Genomic DNA, 27,661 nt, shown 5'->3' with positions numbered 1-27,661 from the left:
AACTTTTTGGCACCTAGAAAATCACTGAAACAATACAGAGAACCACAACATCTGGTTTAGGTGCCTAATCTCCCTATACAACAGTGGTGGGCAACCTGCGGCCAATGGGCCACATGTGGCCCATCAGGGTAATCTGATTGCGGGCCGCGAGACATTTTGCTGACGTTGACCCTCTGCAGGCACGGCCCCCCACAGCTCCCAGTGGCCACGGTTTGCCATTCCCGGCCAATGGAAGCTGTGGGAAGCAGCGGCCAGCACGTCTGTCTCGCAGCCCGCAATCAGATTACCCTGATGGGCCGCAGGTTGCCTACCACTGCTATACAATGAATGGTGAAATAGGTACCTAAGAATGGGATCCACAAAAGCCAGGACTTTGGCTAGTTCAGACGACTCACTGCCTAATGGGAGATGCTGACAAGAAAGATTTATCATAGAGTGAGGCACTTAAGTCCAGGCCGCACATAACATAAGAACGGCCAAACTGTGTCAGACCAATGGTCCATCTAGCCCAGTATCCTGCCTTCTGACAGTGGCCAATGCCAGGTGCCTCAGAGGGAAGAACAGAACAGGTAATCATCAAGCGATCTATCCCTCGTCACCCATTCCCAGCTTCTGGAAGCACCTAGCTCTGCTAGCAATCAACAGACGGGAACACCTCTCTTGGAGTCTAGGGGTACGTCTTCACTACCCGCCGTATCGGCGGGTAGCAATCGATTTCTCGGGGATCGATATATCGCGTCTCATCTAGACGCGATATATCGATCCCCGAATGAGCTCCTGTCGACTCCGGAACTCCACCAACCTGAACGGCGGTAGCGGAGTCGACATGGGGAGCCGCGGACATCGATCCCGTGCCATGAGGACGGTAGGTAATTCGATCTAAGATACTTCGACTTCAGCTACGTTATTCACGTAGATGAAGTTGCGTATCTTAGATCGATTTCCCCCCATAGCGTAGACCAGCCCTAGCAGTTTAAGCACCTAAGTCATTTCTGATGAGAATGAGTTAGATACCTGTCACACTCCACACAGAACGGACTGAGATGGTGCCCATCTTATAGCTTTTAGCCAGTGGTTAGAACACTCATCCAGGATGTGGGAGACCCAGGTTCAATTTCCACTTCTGCCTGAGGGGGTAAAAGGATTTGAACAGGGGTCTTTTACACCTCTCAGTAGAATGCTCTAACCACTGGGCTAACAGATATTCTTTTGATGTGGGTCTTGCTATCTCCTGTTGAAACTGTTTCACTATGGATAAATTCTTAGAGAGTCATTGGGCCACAGAGACTGAGAATGACTCTATAGTCCATTGATTAGGGTAGCCACCTGGGAGGTGGGAGATCCAGGGTCCAATCTCCCTGCTCCAATGAATAATTATTTATACATAATGGAACAGCTTCAACAGGAGAGAGTGAGAGAGACCCACATCCAACTATCTCGCAGCCCTGTTGTTAGAGCCCTCTCCTGAGAGGTGAGGGAGACTCCTGTTCAAATTCTTTCCTCCTCTTCAGGCAGAGGGATAATTGAGCCTGGGTCTCCCATATTATCTGAGGGTCGCTATTGGGCATAGACTTCTTGCATACACCGCAAAACTTAAATCCTTAGGCTTGAGGCATGCCCCATAGCCCAAGGTGGGATGAGAGGCGAACAACCCACGCACCAAGACTATCCTAACTATTGAACAATAAACTAACTACAAAACAAAAAACTCTGTAGAACTAAGTAATAGCTAAGGGAACACTTGCAAGCAAGCAAAACACAGTTCCAACCCCGCCACGGACAGTAAGAATGAACTGAAGGGAGGTCGGGTGAGCAGGGTCATATATTGAGCGCCATGAGGGTGCCACTCCAGGGGACTCCCTGGCCGAACCAACGGGAGCTGCTAAAGGAAAAAGTTTCCCACAACCGCACACATAGCACGTACACACCTGATCAGAATCAATGCGAACAATCACTCGAAGAACTTCTTCTTCAGATGGGTGTTCCACTTCAGGTGAATGTAGAGCAATGCCCCACTGCAGATGGAAGGAGCTTTGGATTCACATTTGTTGTTGTAGAGAGCACAATAAGGCCTAATATAGTGTCTGACATAGAACACTGAATGATGTCATAGTGTTTTGCAAAGATATGCTCAGAGGCTCAGGTGGCAGCCCTGCATATTTCTATCAGAGGAATGTTATTCAGGAAGGCAATAGACATAGCTATGGAATGTGTGGAGTGGGATCAGATCCCTTGTGGGAGTTTCTTGTGACGCTGTCGATAGCAAAGTTGGACACACATAGAGATCCATTTAGATAGGCTCTGGGTTGATATTGTGCATCCTCTGGAGCATTCTGTTGTGGAAATAAACAATCTTGGAGATTTCCAGAAGGGTTTGGTTCTAAGTAAAACACTATGGCTCGCCTGACATCGAGCATATGTAGGGTGGCCTTAAAATGTGAGAAGGTATATGGGTTGGTTTATATGAAAGGATGTCAGTATTTTAGGCAAAAAATGTGGGTGTGATCACAACGTGACCTTGTCTTTAGCAAACACTGTGTAAGGGGGCTCAGCCATCAGTGCCCCGATCTCGCTGACTCATCTGGCTGAAATGATCGCGACTAAAAACATGACTTTCATAGACAGATGAAGTGAGCAGGTAACTAAAGATTCAAAAGGGGCCCTGGTGAGGCATTTAAGTACAAGGTTCAATTCCCATGGGGGTATAGGTTGTCAGACTTCCAGGTAAATGTTCTGTATACCACTGAGGAAGCGTTTAATGATTGAGTGTACAAAGACTGAAGTTCCATCCAACTTATGGTGAAATGCTGCGATAGCCGCTAGGTATACTCTGATTGAGCTTAAGGATAAACCTGATTCTTTCAGTTCCAATATGTAGTATAGTACGATTGGGAGAGGCGCTGTGTCTGCAGTTAAGTGTTTTTGTTGGCACCATAGAGAGAATCTTTTCCATTTCTGGAGCAAAGTAGTGTGAATGGTGGATCTCCTACTATTTAATAACACATTTTACTCTTTCCGTGCAGGCTAATCTGTCGTATTGCAACCATGTAGGAGCCATGCTCTGAGGTGAAGTTTCTCTGGTTTTAGGGGGAGAGTCCGGCCTTTGTTCTATGACAGGAGATCCGCCCACAATGGAAGAGTTCATGGAGCGCACACTGCCAAGCTCAGTAAGGGAACCTGGTCTGTCTGGGCCATGTTGGAACAATCAATATGACATGGGCCCTGTCGGTCCATATCTTCCAAATGACTCGCGGTATAAAAGGTATCGATGGGAATACGTACATGGAGTGCTGAGTCCCATTTGATGAGGAAGGCATCCCCTATTGACTGGGGTGCTAGTCCCATCCTCGAGCAGAGAACTGGGCACTTGTGGTTCGTTGCTGAAACAAGTCTACAGATGGAAGCCCCATTTCTGGAATATCGATTGGAGGACACAGTTGTGTATTTTCTATTCGTGTTCCTGGGAGAAATGTCTTCTTTGTGCATCCGCCACTGTGTTTTGGCAACCCAGGAGTTAAGATGCTGAGATGATTATGTTGTGGTGTATGCACCAATTCCATAGTTTCATGGCTTCAGTGCATAGTGAATGGGAGCAAGCTCCTCCTTGGCGACTGATATAGAACAAGCATGCTATCTTTTCAGTCAGTATCCAGACTGACTCATTCCGTATGATGGGAAGGAAGTGTCTGCACACAAACTGTATGCCATCTGGAGCTCTAGGAGACTGATGTGAAGTTGGGTTTCCATCACTGACCACCTACCTTGTACCATATGCTGGTCCAAGTGAGCGCCCCAGCCTACCAATGACACATCCTTCGTAATTATTAGTGATGGCAGATCCTGTGGGAAAGGGATCTCTGTGCAGACATTTTCTGGTTTTGTCCACCACTTTAGGGATACAATCTTTGATGGTACCGCTACTCTTTCATTTAGACTGTGTTTGATGGGCTGTATACTGAGCTCAGCCAACACTGTAGGTAACACATATGCAGTCTTATGTGTGTTACCACAAATGTTGTGGTCGCCATGTGACCTAATAGTTGTAAGCAGGTACTGGCAGATGTTTGAGGGTTGCTGGTGACTGTTGAAATGAGACTGTTTAGTGTTATGAATCTGTGTCTGGGTAACGATGCTCTGGCCTGTGTGGAATCAAGGTAGGCCCCAGTGAATTCCAGTTGTTGCACTGGGATCAGGGTTGATTTTTATACTTTTATATGCAACCCTAGGGTCTGGAACAAAGCAGTGGTGTTCTGCACCACGTTTGTCATTTCTTCCTGAGTCATACCTTTCAGTAGATAGTTGTCTAGGTACAGGAAGATCATTACCCCCTGTTTTCGCAAGTGGGCTGCCACTACTGTGAGGGTTTTAGAAAAAACTTGTGGGGCAGTGGAGAGGCCAAAGAGTAGTACTCTGTACTGATAATGACTGGTCCCCACAGTGAACCATAGAAATCATCTGTGCACAGAGTATATGGTAATATGAAAATAAGCATCTTGGAGGTCGAGGGCTGAAAACCAGTCCCGCTGTCTAATGTTGGATAATTGTGGCCAGTGTGACCATTCTGAATCTGTGGTTTCTCACAAATTTGTTGAGCTTCCAAAGGTGCAAGATGGGTCTCCATCCACCACTTTTCGTTTTGGTGAAAAAATAATGGAAGTAAAAACCCTTCCCTCTGTATTGAATAGGAACTTGCTCCACGGCACCCAATTGTAGAAGATAGTTCAGTTCTTGTTGTAAGAAGTGTTAGTGAGAAGGGTCCCTGAAGAGGGACAGGGAAAGGGGTATGGTAGAAGGGTGGGAGAGAAAGGGAATGGTGTAGCCTGATCTTATGATCTCCAGTACCCATCAGTCCATTGTTATTGCTGTCCAGGGATCTTAGAATGGGCACAGGTGGTGGCCAAAAAGGTGGCTGGAAGTTGCTGATGGTGCCGTATTCCAGGGGAGGTCATTCAGGCCCTCAACCAAAACTTCAAAACTGTTTGGTGGTGGTTGGTTGCGAAGACAAGGACTGATTTTGAGGGGTCCTGCATCTTCGCAGGCGTTCTTTGTTCCTGTTAGGTTCGAATTGTCATTGTAGGCAGTGGAATGAGGTACCCCTGCCCTTTTAGCACAGTTGGTACTGATGCCTTCTGATAGGTGGCGTGTATATACCTAAAGTGTGCAAAGTGGCCCCTGAGTCCTTCATTGAGTGAAGGACATCTTCCATTTTTGTGGAAAAGAGTTTCTCCCTATTGAAGGGGAGATCCTCAACCTTGAGTTGGAGCTCTTTCGGAATACCAGACAACTGCAACCACAAGGCTATGCACATTACTATTACCATGGCCGTTGTTCTCACAGCTGTATCAGCTACATCCATAGAGGTCCGTACTGCTGTTCGGGCGATTAGTTGCCCCTCTGTCACTATGGCTTTGAACTGTGGTCGTTTTTCTTCCAGTAACTCCTCAAATTCTTGCAGCTTACCATGATTGTCAAAGTTGTATTTAGCTAGGAGGGCTGAGTAATTTGCAACCCGGAATTGTAGTGCAGCTGACTAGTATACTTTTTGGCCAAAAAGGTCTAAATGTTTATGTTCTTTGTCCTGGAGAGTGGACCAATATTGGGTTTGTTTGCCATGGTGGTTGGCGGCTTCCACAACTAGGGAATTAGGTTACGGGTGTTAAAAAAGGAAGTGCATCCCTTTAGCTTGGACAAAGTATTTTCTGTCTACTCCTTTGGTGATATGTGGTATTGTCACATGCATCTGTCAAATGTTCTCCACCGGTTCCATTATTGCATAATTTATGGGTAGTGCTATATTAAATGATGTCGATGCATGTAGGATTTGCAGCAGCTTGTGGTGATTTTCTTGCATCTCATTCAGTGGGATGTGTTGGCTGGCAGCTACTCTTTTAAAGACTTCCTGGAATTGTTTTAAGCCATTCACTGTGGCAGTGGCATTACTGCTTCACCAGGGCAAGAGGATGAGTTGTGGGCTGGTGAAATGCCACTCCGGTGCCTCCTATGTCTCCCAGCTTGGGGGGGGGGGGGGTGGAGGGAATCGGATTTCGCCCCTTGTTGGAGTTGGGGGTCTCATGTAGTGAGCCCTATACACCCCACACGGGTCCCAGTGGAGCCACTGCTTAGTAAAGGGCATCGGTGGACAGATCCAGGGTTGCTCATACTATTGCTCCATCTCACGACTCTGACAGGTCTTAGTTTTCATTGCTTCCCATGGAGGTCTATGTTCCGTGGGAGAGGAATGTTGGGAGAAAAAGCAGCTCCCATGTAAATCCTCCTCTGCATTCACTGGAGATGTGTGGAGGAGCAGGTGAAGTGGGTATCTGCTCCAATATTTGGCCTGGAGATCCAATGGTGCCAAGCAGGGGTGATTGTGGCATCGAAGAGACTGCAATGTCTCTGTGTTGCAGACACTGTTGCGGAGCTGCCTGTTTTTGTGCCAATGGTGCTGTTGTTGTAGATTTGGTTGGTGCCATGGACTAATTTGCGTATAGCCTTTGTTGGGACGGTCAGTGCCATTCTCGGTCCGTCAGTTGGTGGTGATGACTCTGTGGGTGCCAGTGCTGGCAGCATTGCCAATGGTACAGGTCTCTGCACTGTATCACACATGGGGGTGATCAGTGCCATAGAGAGGGAGGCACTGTGCCTTGACTCCTTATTGGTGCAATGGGGCTCAGCAGAGGTCTGCGAAGGGATGGTGCCAGAGGTGCCCAGAGCCTCAAAAGGTATTAACTCTAGACAAGATCAGCAGCGAGGACAACACCCTCGCTGAGGACCTCCTCTTTTTCTGAGTGTTCCTGTGAGGGGAGGTCTCGGCTCACTTCCTAGAAACTTTGGAAGACTGAGCTCTTTCTTTAGCAGAAGTTTTCTCCAGGAAGCCACCTGCTGACATTGGTTTTGGTCCTGTATCAGTAGGCTGAAGTGACTTTTCCATTAGGATCATTTGAGGTGAAGGTCTCTGTAGCACCATATCCTGGCTTTCAGTTTACTGAAGTGGGAACATTTTTGAGGGATGTGTGTCTCCTCTAGGTATTTTGCCACCCCAAGCCTTCGGCGGCTTGCCTGCGGGAGGTCCCCGGTCCCGCGGATTCGGCGGCACTCCTGCGGGAGGTCCGCCGAAACCATGGGACCAGCAGACCCTCTGCAGGCATGCCGCCGAAGGCAACCTGCCTGCCACCCTCGCGGCGACCGGCAGAGCGGCTCCTGTGGCTTGCTGCCCCAGGCACGCGCTTGGCATGCTGGTGCCTGGAGCTGCCCCTGTGTCTCCCCCAAACATCGGACACACAGAGTGGCCATCGAAGATTTGCATCACCTCATGGAAGGAGTCACATCTTTTAAAGCCAGGAGAACAAGGCATCATGACCATTAAGAGTTTCCCAACAAGGAAGAGGGAAATAACAATAAAAAAGTTGGTTGGGGTTTTTTTGGAAAAGGGTATCTAACTAAATAAACAAGACATTTAATTACTACTAACTTGTTTATTTCTAGATTTAACAAAAAGGTAGCACTGCCACTGAGTTCTGTCTGCAGCCGAAGACGGTTGAGAAGAAACTGAAAGCACTGGGTCATGCATGCACTCGACGAGGCACTGACGGCACTGCAAGACAACTACTGCGCACACACGCCCAACCAAGCACTGCTACCAAAAGTCTCCACTCTCCAGCGCAGGGACGCATCAACACCTGAAGTGCTGCACCCACAGGGACACTTGCCTCACATTCAAGAAGCAAATTTAGTTCTTTAAATCTTTCCTCCAACCTCCAGTTCATGCTTGTTGCTCTTCTCTGAGCTGCCTCTAATTTGTCAATATCTTCCTGGTAATGTGGTGCCCAACCTTGAATAAGATTCAAACTACCGTCTCACTATGACTGTAGAGAAACTATTGGCTCCATGGCATAATGCTTCTACATATGCACCATTTGATTTTTTGGGGTTTGACATGATTTTTAAACCTCTGAAGTTGGCAGTACTGCTCACTACAACCTTCATCATATTTGTATAATGCTTTGAAGATGCAAAGAGTTAGATTAGTGTGTAAACTGTTGTTAGTAGGTAAGCTAGTGTTCAATTTGCCATATCAGCCTTATGTGCCTCCCTTCACAACACTCACCACGTATTCTGTACAGGGCTGCACAATTACTACAGACTCCTCTCCTTGACATACTGGATTTTGTTCCAAAACCTTAGCATTCCTTTAAAAAAAAATCAAACACTTCAAAACAAACTGTTGAAGTGCTGTCTTCCTGAGTACACAGGTAGCCTGAATTAACAGTTCCAGGAGAGAGACAAATTGCCTCATCCATCTCAAGGACATAACATTTTTAATATTTAATTCAATAAATATCTCCCAATTTTAATGTACCTAACGTTGGCAGTATTTCCAGTATGCCACACTGGAATGCTGCAGAAGCCAGGAAGGCCCTTCCTGCAGAATTGAGGTCCAGAACTGTGACTTTCTGTACCTTGGGGGAACATATTGGAACTCCCATATTCTTCATTTTCATATAATAGTGATTTTACATATAAAGCATGCCTTGTAAGGTACCAGGGGAAAGGTTATGATCTGCTGAAAGTCATTTCTCTATCCATATATGTGTATCATTAATGCATATGAAGTTATGAAAATTGTGTTGTATGGTGGTCACTAAAGCATGCTGCAAGTTGAGGAATCAGACATATATTAGCTCCCCAGAGGCAACAGCAAGGACAGTAACCAGTGCCCGGGCCGAGTGTCAAATAGCCCATCAACAGCCACTGTCCAGCAAGGGAGATACAATGCAATGACTCACCTGCATGAGGCCCCGCCAGGGGAATTGCTCAACCTTGCTTGAAGAGACTCAGCAATCCCACACAGACATGCCTGGACTTGTGTTCTACAAGCACAAGGACTGAGAATATAAAACAGGCAGAGTGGACACATACCAGGCCCTTCTCCTGTCCCCACCTATCCTGCAAGCAACCAAGACACTGAGAAGACAAGTCTCCAACACAGGAGATTGGCCCGGTTTAAGGAACAAGCCTGTATATTAAGAACTGCAATATCGAGTGGGGTGAGAAAAACTGCTTAATCTAGTTGCTGCTCAGTCTAATAGTGTTGAGGGTTTAGACTGCGTGTTTATATTTTTTCTTTTGATAAACACTCTGACTTGTTATGCTTTGACTTATAATCACTTAAAATCTATCTTTATAGTTAATAAATGTGTTTGTTTATTCTACCTGAAGCAGTGTGTCAGAGGTTCCCCTTGGGATAATAAGCCTAAGCCTGGTACATATTAATTTCTTTGTTAAACTGACAAACTCATATAAACTTGCAGGGTCCAGCGGACATAACTGGACACTGCAAGACTAGAGTCATTCGCTTGCAAGTAGCTGGGAGCAGCTTACATGCCAGAGCTGTGCGTGAACAGCCCAGGAGTGGGGGTTCTCACAACAGAGCAGGTTAAGGCTGCCTCCTGGAGTCAAGGATTGGAGAGGCCTAGCAGATCACCGGTCCAGACAACACCAGAGGGGGATGTCACCAGCATGCAAAAGAATTCAAAGACCCTTGATGGTATATTTCTTTCAGCATTACTGCTTTCCAGGTTTCTTCTTGATTGACCACATTTCAGATTAATATATCACATGAATATGTGATAGGGAGGAGGAGGATAATAGCTCTGTGGCTTGAGCATTGGCCTGCTAAACCCAGGGTTGTGAGTTCAATCCTTGAGGGGGCCATTTAGGGATCTGGGGCAAAAATCTGTCTGGAGATTGGTCCTGCTTTGAGCAGGGGATTGGTCTAGATGACTTCCTGAGGTCCCTTCCAACCCTGATATTCTATGTTTCTATGAAAAACAGCTTACACTTATCTAAATGAAAATCATTTGATTATTTTTTCTAACCTCCGTAGGAATTACTGTAATATTTTTCAATTTTCTTTGGGAAATTTGCAAACTGTCCAAATACAGTATCACCCCTAAGTTTAATCAAAGTGACAGTGTCACAATTCCAACTGCAAATTTGTAACTACTTTTTAAAAAAATCTTAGGCGTGAACCTGCAATGTGATGTTTAATGAGGACCACTTCACCACATCAATGTAGCTTCACTCAGGTAAAGGGGTCTACTTATGCATATAATACTTCTGGATTGGGGCCTGAGATTGATGAAGTAAAAGGTTAGAGAACCCAACTCCAGTGTTACGATGTAATAACCATAAAAGTTATAACTAATGCATTTCAGTGTTTATGGTACCACATTTGATTAAACTGATTTTTAAAGAAATATTAGGGTTCCCCCCACCCCCCATGGTATCACTTCAAGGCAGAGTTAACGTTGTCTGGGTGCCTCAACTATGCTTTTCTATACCTTATATGTTTGGTTTCCTTCAAAGTTCAACCTGCAATTCTGAGGATGATATGCTGTATAATTAATACACAAGAAAGAGAGAACCTCTGCTTTAAAAGTAAAAACCTCATCTCAAATTTTAACTGTGGTGCTGCAATAAGCACTTTCATAATATGCTCAGTAACCTATTTCCAGATCATTAATGAAGATGTTAAATAAAGCAGGACCCAACACACACCACAACTAAAAACAGTAAATTTTCTTGATTTACAGTTCTTCAGCTGTTTTCAATCTACATGACAATATTCCTGTTCAAGACAATTTGAATTAATTTTCCAATAAGAATTCATGAGACATTACCAAATATTTTAGTAAACTTAACATGTTCCCCCCTCATCTACTCACTTTCTAATTCTATGATAAAAGAAGTCAAGCTTGTCTGGAAATATTTTTATTACATAAACCTGTATTACTTATTGACCATGATTCCATTACCCTTTTAATACATGTTCCACTGTTTTCAGCACTTGAAAATCCCACTCATCCACGGAGAGTGGAAAAGTTAAATTGATATGTCTGCTGACCACCTGTGGAGCAGCTCCTTCTAAGTGTGCAGAGAGACTAGGACAATGAACAATGCAGTCTAAATTAATGCTCTTTTTTCCTAAAGGGAAGAGAAAGGAACAAATAAGGAGCATGTGTGTAGGTTAGCAAGTGTTAATGAAAAAAAGGAGAGAAATTTTGGTGGGGAAAGTAAAGAGGAAGGCAGAAAAGGAGAGAGGGGAAAAGGAAACAACAGACACAGAAAATAGCATAGGAAAAGATATACAATGATCTTTGATATGGAAAAAAAAGTGGAGTGAACTTCTGGAGCTTGTATAAGAAAAACAACAAAAAATAGTAAATTATATACATGAAATTGGTAAAATACTGACAATGTTACAGTTACAGCAGCTGCATACAACAGTTTCATTCCTTAAAATTACAGGAGAATATGACTGGATCAGTATACTTTAACCTGGCTAGTTCAGTCTGTGGAGTTAACAAATGTCAAGCAGATTTTTTCAAACACTGACCGATTTACGAGTGATAGAAATTAGCTGCCAAGACCACTCACTCTGTTTTTTGAAAACTTACTATAAATATTACAATTGCTTTTCTTCAATTTTCTGATTCTTTCCCCAGTTATCCATGATTTTTCAAAAATAACTGTCCTACTACAGTAAGTTTGTTGGCTAATTTGCTTAATATTCCAGGATGACTATCATTCAGACATGTTCATTTGTATACTACATATTCAAATTTTCCATGCATTTATTCACCTATTCTTTGTACAAATAACTATTGATAGTTACAGTAATACTATCATAACAGACCACAATCTGGCCATAGGAGTTTAAAATTTAATCCAATAACAAAGGAATTTATTTCCCCATAACCAATACACCTCCTGACGAACCACAGAGGAATGTTCTTACGGTGCTGCTATTATTGTACATAACACTCAGAAGGAGCAGAGTGAAACTAGTATCTTCCTTATATATTTCCATTCTGTTACTTTCTTAATAGCATTTGCAGTAATATATCCAAAAACAACAAATATATGATCCTTTGTAAAGAGAAAAATATCTACACAAAAATGGTAAGGTAAAACAGGTATCCTGCAAATCCCCTTCTCCAACCAAGGAAGGGGAACAGACAAACTTAGAAGAGTAAGGAAAGAAAATAAATGTAGGGAGACTGACAGAAATGAAGATAGTGGGGAAGGAGAAATCCATAAAATCTAAAAGTGAGAGAGAAAAAGTAAAAAGAGGAAGGGGGAATAAAATAATGTCTTAATTTTAGTGGTATTCAAAAGAAACTCAAATACAATCGAAGGATAAACTAGAAACCAAAATCTCAAAATACAAAATAAAACCACCTTTTACCATTTTGGAATTCTCTTCTATTTGAAAGTCCTTCTTTGAGAGAGAGAGAGAGAGAGAGAGAGAGACAAAAAAATTGCTTGCAGGAATTTAATTTCATATCAGCTTAAACAGCTGTCTCCCAGCTATGACCAGCATAGAACATGAAAACAACTTTCCTATTGCTCTTTTTCAATCTGACTGCCACATGTGCTGCTTTCTGTAATACACAAACATGTATTATTAACTATGTTAAAACAAAAGAAACATGTTCTGTCAATGATACTAGATAATCACTATCAATTCTCCACAATAAGCTCTCACACAACATATTTTCAGGCAACATCAACCAACTATAAGCTAAAAAAAAACAAGGAATCCTTGTGGCACCCTACAGACTAATGAATTTATTTGGGCATAAGTTTTTGTGGGCTAGAACCCACTTCATCAGATGTATAAAGTAAAAAATACAGGAGCAGATATAACTACACCTCTACCCCGATATAACGCTGTCCTCGGGAGCCAAAAAATCTTACCGCGTTATAGGTGAAACCGTGTCATATTGTACTTGCCCCCCCGGAGCTCTACTTTACCTCGTTATATCCGAATTTGTGTTATATTCAGTCACATTATATTGGGGTAGAGGTGTACATGAAAGGAAGGGTGTTGCTTTACCAAGTGTTAGGTCAGTCTAATGAGATAAATCAATTAACAGCAGGATACCAAGGGAGGAAAAATAACTTCTGAAGTGGTAAGAGAGTGGCCCATTACAGACAGTTGACAAAAAGGTGTGAGTAACAGTAGGGAGAAATTAGTAATGCGGAAATTAAGTTTAGGTTTTGTAATGACCCAACCACTCCCAGTCTTTATTCAGAAATAAAATCAAACTTTTCTTTTAAATAATAAAGAAGGATAAAAGGGTGACCTTGTGACAGGGTGTATTATTCATCTGGGTCCCAAGGAAGGCAAGAAAGCAACTTGAACAGAAAGCTATGGATTTCCAGTCCAAGCAGGCAGGGGTTAGTCATCATTGCCAGGAAACAGCTGAAGCCTATTAGGGTATATCTACGCTGCAATTAAACACCCAGGGCTGACCCATGTCAAATGACCTGGGGTTACAGGGCTCTGGCTAAGGGGCTGTTTAGCTGTGGTGTAGACATTTGGGCTCAGACTAGACTATTTCAATATGTACAACCCGGTGACAACACTGAAAGTCACCGAGAAACTACATATAGTATAGCATGCAACAGCTTTCTTTCTTAATTTAGTGAACTAATACCCCATCACACTAGTGATTTGCAGTCATTTAATTCTCAGTACAGTTCCAGGTCACATTCAAGGTACTGTTCTGCATCTTCAATGTACTAAATGGACTAGAATGCTGCTTTTTCTGAGGCCATCTTTTCCTTTGTCCTCAATGTGACAACTGCAATCTTTGAGGATGTTTTGAGTGTTGGAGCCCATATTTTAAATGTGAAGGTTCACAGCTACACAGTTAAGAGAAGAATCTCCTCTCACCTGGAAAAGTGTTCTGATTACACATAGTAGGGAAAGAATGGTAGAATCTCCAGAATGGATATAATGTGTTTACTGGCTGGAACTGTCTGGATAACCAAGAAAAACTAAACTGCACACAAATCCAAAACAAAAGGAAATACAGTGAAATCAGAGAATCAAGGGTGACGGAGAAAACCAGAGGTCAAAAGAAATGTGCAGAATAAAATATAATTTTGTTTCATTCAGCTTTTTATAAAATAACTTTAAAAGTAGTTTATAAAATGAACTAGACTGTCAAGCTAATGAGAGTATCTTTACCTTCTCTTTCCAAACTCTTATCTTCTTCTGCCTATTATCTCTACTTGCCTACAATTTATCCAATGCAAGGAGAGTAGATAAATAGCAACAAAGAGTTCAGTAAAGACTAATTATTCACTGAAATGATGATGTAGTGTACTTTACCTCCTTTTTTACTAATACAATTTAAGAAAGTATATATTTTACTCACCAAGAAGGGATGGCTCATTAAAACACACATTTAGGAGATCTACATACTTCAAAAAAAATTGTAAACATTTAAAACAGTTAATACCACTAGAATTTTTAGATAATCCTGTTCAAGATCATATCCTCCTTGAATGAACCGAAAAACTAACACTGACTTTCTTTGTTCTCTTACATAAAAGGATAGTGTGATTAGCTATTACTACTACTTTTCTACCCTGCATATCCTTAGAGTGGAAACTGCATTTTCCTTTCCAATATTTACATTTAACAAGCACTGATTTTTTGCTGTTTTCCGTAACTGAAGTTAACATGGTTCTTGAAGCTGTCTCCATAGCTATTATTTGTCCATTATCTCCTATTTTACTTCTTAAAACTCCTACTTTTTAACTCCTTCATATAGGAGGAATATTCCAGCACTGGAACCTCTGTACAAGGAAACTTTGGGCTACAAATTGGTAGCTCTGGCTACTGAAAATTCTCCATTAGCTGTCAGCAGAAGTATTACTGATAGCATTTGGACTTTCAACAGCTGTTACGGAGAGACTTTGAAATGCTCCCTCCCCCCCCCCCCCAAAAAAGTTAATATGAATCATTAATTACACACACCATGTTAAGCCTGTGTTTAAATACTTCTGAAAAACGGGAAGTGTAAAACAATATGTAGCTTAAAATTGTTAATTCTGTATTAAGATATGTACCTATATGTGTAAAGACAACGTAACTGCAATGTCTTATTATAAAAGCACCAAAAATCAAATAAATTCTCCTCCCAAAACCAGCTACTTTCTTAAAAAGAAATATGTTCTCTTACAGTTAACTGTGAATTCCAGAACATAGTAAAACCAATTAATGTCTAATTCATATTAGCTGTGCAATACAAGAAATAGAAGGTGGCAATTTTTAAAAAAGGTAACTTTTCACAGCCCCATAATTTGTCTGAGTGTTCACTTGTAGGATAAGACTAAAATTGAACAGTGTAAGCAAAAAAGGGAATAGGATGAATGGGGGGGAGTTGGAAAGTAGTGAAGAAAAGATGTCAAAATAAAATAACTCTTCCAACTTCATTATGGAACCACTGCAGTGATTCCATAATAGCTAGCAGCCCGTAAGTATGCCTAGTGGTCTGTAATGGGATGTTAGATGGGGTGGAATCTGAGTTACTACAGAGAATTCTTTCCTGGGTGCTGGCTGATGAGTGTTGCCCACATGCTCAGGGTTTAACTGATCGCCATACTTGGGGTCGGGAAGGAATTTTCCTCCACGGGAGATTGGCAGAGGCCCTGGAGGTTTTTCACCTTCCTCTGCAGCATGGGGCACGGGTCATTTGCTGGGGGATTCTCTGCAGCTTGAGGTCTTCAAACCACAATTTGAGGGCTTCAATAACTCAGACATGGGTTAGGGATTTGTTACAGGAGTGGGTGGGTGAGATTCTGTGGCCTGTGTTGTACAGGGGGTCGGACTAGATGACCATAATGGTCCCTTCTGACCTTAAAGTCTATAAGTCTATAAGATAAAATATAAAACTTTAAAAAGGTCATTGTACTGGATAATAGTTTTTAACAGTACTTGCCACTAGAAAGATAAAATATACTTAACCACCCATAATTTTTCCTTTGCTGAAATGGATACCTAGTTCTCCATGATCCATTGTGACTAAGTTATTCCTCCTCATCTTCCAAACACGGAGGCTGCTCTTATATAAACCCCCCTCTCTCTCTCTCTCTCTCCCCCACCAAAAATGTACTGCCAGCAGGTGGAGTTGTTCAGAGAACTTCGTGACTCTTTAACTCCCAACTCCCAAAGCTGAGAAGACAAACTATAATTTCTGATTAATAAACATTACAAAGGACATCCAGGTAGGATACTCTATCTACTTATTCATTTATTATACAAAAAAATGGAAATGGAAATGAAAACGTATGGCAAAGCAAGATCTCAATATAAGGTAATCCTAAAATTTCTCCCTCTCTCTACAGAAAAGCTCCATAAGAGACAAAGGAAGAACTGAGATATTTCATCTCCAACTGAAATGTAATGTAAAATTTGGTGAAATTGTAGAGGGGGAGGGGGGCTCATGGATCACCAAGCACCACTTCAGAGAAAGACAAATTACACATGGATATGTAAATTTTACCTCTCCCCCTCACAGATACTTGCTGCACCATTAACCAATACAACTGGGAAATAGCCAACAGTAAAACTAATGTCCACAAACTGAAAACTGAAAACATCAAGAAAACTGAACCAAGAGGAAAAACAGCCCTTTTTTGTCTATTTTTTTGCATTTCTTCTTCTGCCTTCCTCCACCATATAAAGGGTTTTAATGAAGGAAAACCAAGAGACTGCATAACCTTTCATCTAAGAGCCATATCAGACAAAGACAACCCATCTATTTTACAATGATGGATAAAACAATATATTAAAGACCAAGTAGTCATATGCCAAAACACTCAACTTCTCTGCACAGAAAATGGTCATATGCCTAATAGAGTGAGTTCCCACTGAAGGAGGATGATGGTCTATGAACAATTAATGTCTAATTCTCTCTTCCCTCGCCTTTTTTTGGTCATGGTACAGAAAAGCATCTTACTGAAGGCTTGAAGTAACCATGACAGAAGAGTAAAGCAACTCCCCATCTATTGAGCTACGCAGTCTCACAGGTATAAAGACTGCTCCTTTTGCAATTAGCACTTTGCTGATGCCCCAGTCTACAGCCTGCCCCTTGAATGGGCATGATAATGCCTTTTTAATTTTTTATTTTATTATATTTTATTTTTTATTTTTAAACATTTTTAGGAGCAGAGGATGATAAGGAATGGGGGAGGGAAGAGAGGAAAACTTGGCACAAGCACTCATGCTTAAAGCCCCTGGTTTAAGCAGTAATGCTCTTTGAGTCTTTAAAACCTGGTTGAAGTGGTTTTACACTTATGCAATAAAATGGTGTATTCATCTACTTAATGCTGACTTTCAGTGTAGCATCACAGCTGTTCAGATTATCCATTGGAACTAGCAACTAGAAGCTCTCAGGAATGTCACTTGGATGAAAGTGACCGGCTGTCAAACTCAATGAAATGACCAGGTAGGCCAACTGACATACATGAAGGGTACCTGGAAACATAAAAGCTTAACTGCACCTCTACCTGCAGTTTCCAGCTATTTCAATGGCCTATTGAAACATGCAGGCTAGAAATATGGACTAGGCTGGTCTGTTGCACTTGTAATAAAACAACCAGTAGGTATGGCAAAAAGGCAGTCTGTGTTAGACCACGCTGACCAAAGGCAGGCCAAAGAGAGGGTTTACTGGTACTGATAGCAGTATGGGCTAGTTTAGTCTGCTGCATCCTGCAAAAAAAGAGAACAGACAAGGCAGTGGTAGAATAGAACACTGGTTTAGACCAAGCTTGAGGGAGCATGCAGAACAGAAGACTTCCTGACACCACTCTGCTGACTCACTGAGGAGAAGCCAGTGGAAGAAGTGAGAAAAAAACAGAATAGATCATGCTGCACAAACACATATACGAGGAAGTTGGAAGAAGAGGAGGATCAGTGCACAGAACCCTCAGACTGCAACAGTAACTGGTACTAAATACAGAGGAGTAGAGATTTGAATCTATCTGAATAGATTTTTTATCTATTTTAAGCTGTGGTTTCCATCTCAGAGTCTGTGGGAATCAGAGCTATCACAGCCAACCCTGCAAAATGCTGTCTCAGGCAGGAAGAGGTGACTATACCTGGGGTATATAGTGGGAGGAGGCAAGTTACGGCATCTGATTAATAAAGTGCAAGCTTTAGCCGATATACTGATAATGAAAAAGCAAGTATGCCAATTCCTGGGATTGGCCGGATACTATCGGCGTTTTGTACTGGGCTTTGCAACAATACCAGCTCCCCTCTCTGACCTAACCAAAAGTTCCCACTCCTGGCAGATGTGGTGGTCAAGTGGCGTGAGGAAGCATTCCAGACCCTAAAGAAACAGCTAGCACAGGAACCAGTCCTCATACACCCAGACTTCTCAAAGGACTTCATATTGCAAATAGATGCCTCAGAAGTGGGATTAGGAGCCATCCTATCACAGGAAATCAATGGGGAAGAATGCCTCATTTTATATCTAAGCCGTAAACTGTTCCCCAGGGAAACACATTATTTGACAATAAAAAAGGAGGCCTTGGCAGTAAAGTGGGCTATCAATGCCCAATGCTACTATCTGCTCGGCAGCTCCTTCACACTGATTACCAATCATGCACCCCTCCAATAGCTCCACAGCATGAAGGACACCAATCCCAGGATTATGCGTTGGTACCTCTCCCTCCAACCATATGATTTCTGCGGCTGTCATTGGCCAGCTAAGGCTCACGCAGGAAAGCCAATGTGGACTTCTTCTCCAGGCTGGGAGGGGAGGAAAGGGAGATGGACCACTCGCCGAGGTCCCTCTTAAGGGAAGGGTGCATGTGATGGGGTGTGCATACCCCGCACTAGACAAGAGAGGATTAATCCCACACTATGGGCGGCGGAAGTCCCACCACTCAGACTATGCTAGACATGCTCCAACTACTACCTCACCATAAAAGGGAGCAGCCCAGCTCATTCTAGGCTGAACACTAGAGGGGAAGGACCTTTGGCGGAGGCTCCAGCTGAAGACCCATCCCAGCCTTTGCCTGCAGGAACCAGGGACTCTGAAAGCCGGACGAGAGGTCTGCAGCCAACGGAGCCACAGGGAACCCACGCTGGGGAGCCCAGAAATGCCAATGCTCAATGGATTGCAGCTTCTGGAAGCACGGTAGGAAGTGACCCAGGTAGAGTGAGCAAGTGGCCTCTCCCACCCAAGTGAGGTCAACGTGTTTCAGTGGGATTCCACGCTGACCCAGTGGCGAACCACTCCACTACTGTCAGGGCCTGGGTCGAGGCCCAGTGGAGTCGGGTGGGCCCGGGCCTCCATCCCCCTGGTGGCAGCTCCTTCCTCTCGCCCCTGGGTACCGGCCATTGGGCCACACTGCCCTGCATTTAGGGGCTGCGCTATTGACTCTAGCCATTGGGTTGCACTGCCCTGTACCCAGAGGCCGTTATATGGACACTGGCCATTAAGCCATATTGCCCTGCAACTGAGGGCAGTTATACTGGCTCTGGCTGCTAGGCAGCGCTGCCCTGAGCGCAAGGGCCACTGTGATTGACTCGCCACTAAGCTGCTCTGTCCTGACCCGAAGGGACGTTATACCGTCTCTGGCCTCTGGGCCACACTGCTTTCAGCCTAAAGACTGTCGGGGAGACGATAACGGCGGCGGTATCACAACTCTGCCCTGCCCCAACAGAGGGACGGGATGTGAATATTCCGTAGCACCCTCCAATGACTATGCTGTGCAAAAATGTAATGCATCTTTTGTAAATAGATTTTTAAAACTAGAAAATATAAGTTGTAAGGGAGGTAGGTCTCAGATCAATTACTTTCTAATACTGGGTCCAGATAAAATTACCATGATCGAAATCCTGGCTCCCCTAAAGTCAATGACAAAACTACCTTTAACTTTACTTGGGAAAAGATTAACCAGATATATGCATCCTGTATTAAATTAATCACTTTTTAAATTTATAACCTATCAAAAGGAGCAAAAAAGTATTTTGTTCTACTATATTCTACCACACAAATCAGAACTTGGAATTTCAATTCCTCCAGTCAAAAAAAAAAAAATCTGCAGAGATTTGCAGAGTACGGTACTTTCCCAACTACACTATCTTCCTCCAGATCAATTCTTTTTTTTAACTCCAAGTTGACAGGATCAGAACCTTTCATAAAACTTGTTCTAAAGACCAACATGAGAACTTTTCACTTTGGTTCACATTACAGAGAATTTCCACTGAAAATCAGAAATAGGGGGTGTAGCGGGGTGGTTACCCACTCCTGCCCTGAGGGGTTTAAAAAGCAGCCCCAAAGAGGGCTGCAGCTCTAAAAGCTGGGCTGACTGGGGAAGTAGCCACAGCTGGGCCACACCCCAGTCAGGCCACAGCTGGCCTGTATAAAAAGGCTGTGAGCCAGGAGCCCAAAGAGTCTCCCTCTGCCTGTAGCAGGAGAAGGGCCTGGCTGCAGGGAGCTGAGTGGAGCAGGGCTGGGGAAAGGCAGAGGAGCTGGGGAGCTCCTGCCTCGAAAGCCCCAGGCTGCAGCCTAGCACAAGGCCAACAGGTACTGGGGGTTGCAGAGGGCAGCCCAGGGGTAGGCAAAGGCAGCAGGTCCAAACCCACCTTGCCAGTGATGAGTAGGCTGATACTGCAGTCTGCCCCAGGGCATGGGGGCTAGATGATGACTGGCAGTAGCCTTATACTGAGGTGAGGTGGGGATAGTGGGTAGGGGTTTCCTGGGGAGGGGAGACCCTGAAAGAAAGGGGGGGCAGCACCCCAGCTAACAAGGCACCAGAGTCCAGAGCAGGACATGGGGGCCAAGCATTAGTGGATCACCGGCCTGCAGGGGGTGCTCCAGGCTGGAAATCGAGCTAATTCCCTGAGAGACTAGCAGGAGGCGCTGCAGGGGTGAGTCCGCTCCTCTACAGGGGGTTTTAGGGAAAAAATGTTATTGGTGCAAAGAGGGTCAATGGAAATCAACATGTATTTTGCGTGTTTAACTTTACATACTTGAATAGTTCAATATAAGTGAATAGGACTACTCACAAGCATAAAGTTTAGATCTAAACCTGCAAATGCTTACAACATATGCTTAAGAGGTAAATTCCCAACCAATTTAGAATGGCTGTCAAGCAATTAAAAAAATTAATTGCACTGTTAAACAATAGAATGCCATTTATTTAAATATTTTTGGATGTTTTCCACATTTTCAAATATATTGATTTCAGTTACAACACAGAATACAAAGTGTACAGTGCTCACTTTATATTTATTTTTATCACAAATATTTGCTCTGTAAAAAACAAAAGAAATAGTATTTTTCAATTCACCTAATATAAGTACTGTAGTGCAATCTCAATCATAAAAGTTGAACTAACAAATGTAGAATTATGTACAAAAGAAACTGCATTCAAAAATAAAAATGTACAACTTCACTATGTCCTACTTCAGCCAATCACTCAGACAAAGAAGTTTGGTTACAATTTGCAGGAGATAATGCTGCCTGCTTCTTGTATACAATTTTACCTGAAAGTGAGAACAGGCATTCGCATGGCACTGTCATAGCCACCGTCACAAGGTATTTACATGCCAAATGCACTAAAGATTCATACGTCCCTTCGTGCTTTAATCACCATTCCAGAGGACATGCGTCCATGATGATGATGGGTTCTGCTTGATAACGATCCAAAGCAATGTGGACCGACGCATGTTCATTTACATCATCTGAGTCAGATGCCACCAGCAGGTTGATTTTTTTTATTATTTTTTGGTGGTTCAGGTTCTGTAGTTTCCGCATCAGAGTGTTGCTCTTTTAAGACTTCTGAAAGCATGCTCCACACCTTGTCCCTCTGATTTTGGATGGCACTTCAGATTCTTAAACCTGGGGTTGAGTGCTGTAGATATTTTTAGAAATCTCACAATGGTACCTTCTTTGCATTTTATCAAATCTTCAGTGAAAGTATTCTTAAAATGAACATGTGCTGGGTCATCATTCAGGACTGCTATAACATGAAATATATGGCAGAATGCAGGTAAAACAGAGCAGGAGACAAATTTGTGACTGAGAGAACTGTAATTAACACATCACTTTTTTAACGAGCATCATCAGCATGGAAGCATGTCCTCTGGAATGGTGGCTGAAGCATGAAGGGGCATACAAATGTTTAGCATATCTGGCATGTAAACACCTTGCAACATCGGCTACAAAAGTGCCATGTGAATGCCTGTTCTCACTTTCAGGTAACATTGTAAACAAGAAGCGGGCAGCAGTATGACTGAGTGGACTTGTAGGCTCTAAAGTTTTACACTGTTTTGTTTTTGAGTGCAGTTATGCAAAAACAAAAACAAAAAATCTACATTTGTAAGTTACACTTCAATCATAAAGAGACTGCACTACAGTACTTGTACGAGGCGAATTAAAAAATACTATTTCTTTTATCATTTTTACAATGCAAATATTTGTAACCAAAAATAATATAAAGAGCGTACTGTACAATTTGTATTCTGTGTTGTAAATGAAATCAATGTATTTGAAAATGAAGAAAAACATCCAAAAATATTTAATACATTTCAATTGGTATTCTATTGTTTAACAGTGTGATTAATTTTTTTGAGTTAATCACATGAGTTAACTGCAATTAAATCGACAGCCCTACAATTTAGACATATGTAGAGCAGAACATTAAGGGCCTGATCCTGGTAAAATGGAACTACTCACATGGATAGAATTAAGCCCTGTCTTGACATGCAAAAGAGGTGTGTTTTTTCACTTGGTAGCTCAATAAAGTTACCTGAATAATGAACGAAAAGCCTTCTTAATGCTTGTTAATACACAGACTAACGTATTAAGCCACGTTAACTGGTCATGTTTTAGCCTAGGTTAAACATTTCTGTACTGTTTTGGTACACAAAGTATTATAAATATACAGCCACAATCTTCCAAAGCCACCACAAAATTACTTCATATATTTTTTCCTGAAGGGCCTTGTCGCGGTGCGTGACTCGCCACTGCGGCGCCTCCTGCTGGTCATCTCAGGGAATTAGTGTTTCCAGCCTCCAGAGTGCCCTCTGCAGGCCAGTGTCCCACTGCCACTGGCTCCCATGTCCCTCCCAGGACCCAGGACCCCTTGTCTTTGGGGTGCTGCCCCCTGGCAATACCCCTGCAGTCTCAGGGTCTCCCCACCTAAGGGAACCCCTAACTCTCTATCCCAGGGGTCCCCGACACGGTGCCTGCGGGTGCCATGGCTAGTGTCTACTAGCTGCCGGACAAGCAGCTGCTGAAATGCCGCCGAGAAGTGGCAAGGTCAAGAAGCGCTACTACCAAAATCCCGCCGCGACGCCTCTTGATGACGCTCCTTCACAGCAGCAATGCCTCGATGTTGCTGCTTCACGTGGCATTTCGACGGCTGCTTGTCTGGCGGCCACAGTCCTCAGCGGCTAGTCGTCCGGCGCCCGCCCCACGGAAAAGGTTGGGGATCACTGCTCGATCCTCACGTTGCCTCAGTCATGATCTACTGCCAGTCACCATCTAGCCCCCACTCACTGGAGCAGACTGCAGTGTAAAAGCCACTCATCATAAGCAAGGGGGGTTTGGACCTGCTGCCTCCGCCTACCCGTGGGCTGCCCCCTGCAACTCAGGTACCTAACTGGCCTTCCACTAGGCCGCAGCCTGGGGGGTTTCCAGGCCGGAGCTCCCCCAGCTCCCTTGGCCTTCCCCCAGCCCTGCTCTATTCCAGGTACCTTCTCTCAGCTCCCTGCAGCCAGGTCCCTCCTTCTCAAAGCTAGAGAGAGTCTGTGTCTGGCTTCTGGCCCCAGCCCTCTCATAAGGGCCAGCTGGGCCCCCATTAAGCTAGCCACAGATGTGGCTGCTTTCCAATCAGCCTACCCTTTCCCCTGCCACAGCCCACTCCCAGGGCTGTTTTAAGCCTTTTAAGGCAGGAGCGGGTGACCACCCCGCTACAGGCCTTGTTTAAAAGGAAAAAAAAAAAAAAAAAAAAACCTCGAGCAGCAAATGTCTCTCTATAGCTGCCAGTGGGATTTATTTTAGAATTTTTACACATAATGTAAATAGTGATAAGAATGATAAGAAACATGGAACCAAATTTTAGAAAGGTCATAGCCCAAAGTGTCTTACACCAAAGAAACAGTAATAAAAATTTAATTGTAAACAGAGTCCTAATAACTAGGTCCCCTAAGATATATTTTTGTGCATATTCAACAGTATAAATTCAATAAATATGAATTATTAATCAACTTGTTTCTGCCGCTCCCCCATCCCAAAAATATAGCATATTTACAGTTTTAAATTTATTGAATCATCATACAGCTTTTAAAAGACCCCCCCCTTTCCAAATTCTCCCCCTAAAGTCTAGCATTTACATGAAAGGGGGAAAATCTAATGAGGGAAACTGGATCAGTAGGGTCTGGCTAAGCAGTAGCCTTTGACACTGCCTCCACTCAAAGAGGAACAGGAGTACTTATAGCACCTTAGAGACTAACAAATTTATTTGAGCATAAGCTGTCGTGGGCTACAGCCCACTTCATCAGATGCATAGAATGGAACATATAGTAAGGAGACACATATACACATACAGAGAACATAATCCCAAACTGGGAGTGAGAAACAGGAAAAATATAGAAACAAATCTTTTACTTTCAAAATGGGGGATTATATCTGTTATTTGGCTACCAACCCAATTAACTATCAATTAACTGGATTCTAGCAGAAAAAAATAAAAACAAAGCATCCCCACCCCAACTAAAGCACAAGCTGCGTGACCTGGGACAATATATTACTGCACTCTTACTCAGTTTTTCTTTCTAGCAGTAAAACTGAGATAAAATACACACTTCACAGGCTGTTGCAATCTACTCTACTTTAAAACACAAGTTGATTAAAGCACACTAGGAAACTTCTAGTGCAGCAGTAGTATCCTATGGCTGCACTTTTCAGAGTAGCAGCCGAGTTTGTCTGTATCCGCAAAAAGAACAGGAGTACTTGTGGCACCTTAGAGACTAACAAATTTATTTGAGCATAAGCTTTTGTGGGCTACAGCTCACTTCTTCGGATGCACAGAATGGAACATATATTGAGGAGATATATATACATATACAGGCGACACTGACACTATGGCTACATCTATACTTGGAACTTGGGGTGTGATGACCAACTCGAGTACCCACACTCACACTAGCTCTCATCAACCTAGCGCATTAAAAACAGCGGTGTGGCTGCCATGGCACAGGCTAGCCGCCTCAAGTACAAACCTGCTTAGAACCCACGGAAACATACTTAGGGTGGCTATTCCATGCCACTGTTCACCACAGTCCATGCTACTGCAGTTACACTACTATTTTTAGCTCCATGAGAGACAGTGTGAATACATCTGCTCAAGCTTGGACTCACACCCTCAGCTCTAGAGTGAAGAGGAAGACTTAGTACACCATAGATTTACACTCCAGCTTGCCACAAACTAAGTGTGCATACAGACACATATTAAGATGGCAAGTCTTTTTTTTTTTTTTTAACTAATTTTCAATCAAGTTTTGGTAACTAAAATCCCCTCCCATCTGTGGTATAAATTGGTGACAAGGACAAAGCTAGCAAGATGGGAAATTGACTTCTGACACTTGTGCTAGATCTACAATAGGAGCACTTAGCCGCTACAACTATACCAGTACACTAGCCCAGCTAAGTGATCTTAGTGTAGCGTTTGTCTGTAAAACTGCCATTTTGCAAGTATACCTTATTCCATTACAGTCCCCACCCATACCCCTGGAGCAAAATAAACTACACTGGCAAAAGCACAGTTTTGGCAGTAAAACTCCACCTACAGTACAAATTTTTGCCTGCACAGCTATGTCAGTCCAATCTCGTAATTATTCACACCCCTGACAGAAATAGCAGCAAAATTTCACAATTTAGATCTGGCCTTATTTATATCAATAAAAGTCAGTTCTCCCCCTTAAGTAACCCTTCTGAATCAGAGGAGTGTTTCACTTCCACTCGACTTTTCGCTCAACACTGGGTACGCCAAAGGGAGTTATTAGAACATTAAATATGTGGGTTTAATGCATGATGAAGTATTTAAGAGCCAGTTGCAACTACTGTTTATGAACAAACTGATAATTTCATTGCCAGACATCAACTGTGTTATGGCAGTAGTTGCTTTTCAGGTTAGGAATTAAGATTTTAAATTCAATTTTTAAAACTTTCCTCAACTACCACACAAAATTCCTCAGTCTTCCTTAAGTTTTGCACACATCTCATCTGAAGCCAATTTTTTACTGGAAAATTGTCAACGTTCTAAATTACCGTATTTTGAAATTTTAACTGAAGTTTACCTTTTTGAAACTTATTCTTATACACCTGTACCCCGATATAACGCCACCTGATATAACATGAATTTGGATATAACACGGTAAAGCAGCGCTCCGGAAGGGCAGGGCTGCGCGCTCCGGCGGATCAAATCAAGTTCGATATAATGCGGTTTCACCTACAACATGGTAAGATTTTTTGGCTCCCAAGGACAGCGTTATATCAAGGTAGAGGTGTACTTTTTTGCTTCAACATATTTCCAAAATAGATTGGCCTAGAAACTCCAGATTTGTTTAGTTTTGTTGGCTTTGCTGAGAAGTGCCTTTTAGTATTTTTCAATAGGGCATTTAATATATAAAGAGGGCCTCTATAAAAAAAATGTATAAGGGGCAACACTTATAAAACATTTATAGTATAAATGTTATAAACAAACACAGACCTTCTGGCTCCAGCTGCTAGACTGAACCAGAGTTGGGGAAGTAGGAGGCCAAAAGGAAATTTGGTGGAGCAGGAGTCCCAGGAAAGATATGAAGGTGAATGCCTGGAGATGGAGGCAGGAAAATGAAGATACATATGCACAGGTGTCATGGAGTTGTGCTCCCCAATCTCAGAAATATCTTAGAGCAGAGGTCGTAGGCAGGAGAGGACCAGGATATTAAGGAAGTATGAGGGGGAATGAAGGACAGTTTACTTAACCGCCAATATAGAGAGGTGATGGGGTGCCACAGAGAGGACATGGAGTAAGGACAAAGGAAAGGGGGCATGGAACTGGGGGAGGACATATAGGGGTGTGTGCGTATGCATGCGAAGGGGACCTAGGGGAGAAAAGAAGGACAGGGAAAGACCAACTGTTGGAAAATTTCCATGCGGATACGTCTCTCCATGTCCTCTATTCCTTTCATCCATCCATTACCCCAATATATCACGCAAGTACAGATCCTACCACCATACACATCCTATGGACTTGCTAACATGCAAGACGGAAGCCCTACTTTAGATAAAATAAATCATTAGGCATTTATAAAATCCCATTTCTTATTGACAGGATCCTTCTCCAAAAATAATATTTAGGGCCCTGTGTACATGGCAGCAATGGAATTTGTTGTGGAACTTCCTCCTCGTTGCACAATTGCACTCCACAATCTTAAATTTCATTTTAAAAAATTCTAGCACTTCTGATAGCAAAGAGTTAAAAATGCTATAAAACAAACAGTGACACTTGCCTGTGTCTGTAACAATAGGTCTGAGAGGTGTGAACCTGCCCCATTCATCTTAATTGAGGGAAGAGAGCATGGACTCTGCAGCTGCAAAATTTGACATTTTTCCAAGGTGCTACAGAATTCAGCATTCTGCTTCTAAATTCACCTAACATTTTGTTTTCCATCTCCCTACTCTGGCAGGACTTGCCTGCAGCTGCCTCTTGCCATCAGCTTTCTTCACAAGGAGGAGTTAGTTGGATTACAGTGCATGGTCTGCACACTTGGCATGGAAATTGGGAGGAGGTT

At 43.1% G+C, this 27,661-nt stretch overlaps 1 protein-coding gene across 16 annotated transcripts in view; it reads right to left on the bottom strand.

Annotated features, from left to right (window-relative positions):
- CCDC88A (coiled-coil domain containing 88A) overlaps nt 1-27,661 on the bottom strand; it is a 374,196-nt gene that overhangs the window by 337,808 nt on the left and 8,727 nt on the right. For 11 of the 16 annotated variants that reach the window (XM_039529475.1, XM_039529472.1, XM_039529474.1 and 8 more), the window contains one exon: nt 8,787-8,870. The exons of the other annotated variants lie outside the window; for them this stretch is intronic. In XM_039529475.1, coding sequence (XP_039385409.1) covers nt 8,787-8,870 — 84 coding nt within the window. The remainder of the gene's footprint in view (nt 1-8,786; nt 8,871-27,661) is intronic. 16 annotated transcript variants of the gene reach the window in all.

The sequence above is a fragment of the Mauremys reevesii genome, linkage group 3 (genome assembly GCF_016161935.1).
Source record: "Mauremys reevesii isolate NIE-2019 linkage group 3, ASM1616193v1, whole genome shotgun sequence".
In the NCBI taxonomy this organism is placed as follows: domain Eukaryota; kingdom Metazoa; phylum Chordata; order Testudines; family Geoemydidae; genus Mauremys; species Mauremys reevesii.
Note: the sequence above shows the minus strand (reverse complement) of the source record. Positions and strands in the feature narration are given on the sequence as shown.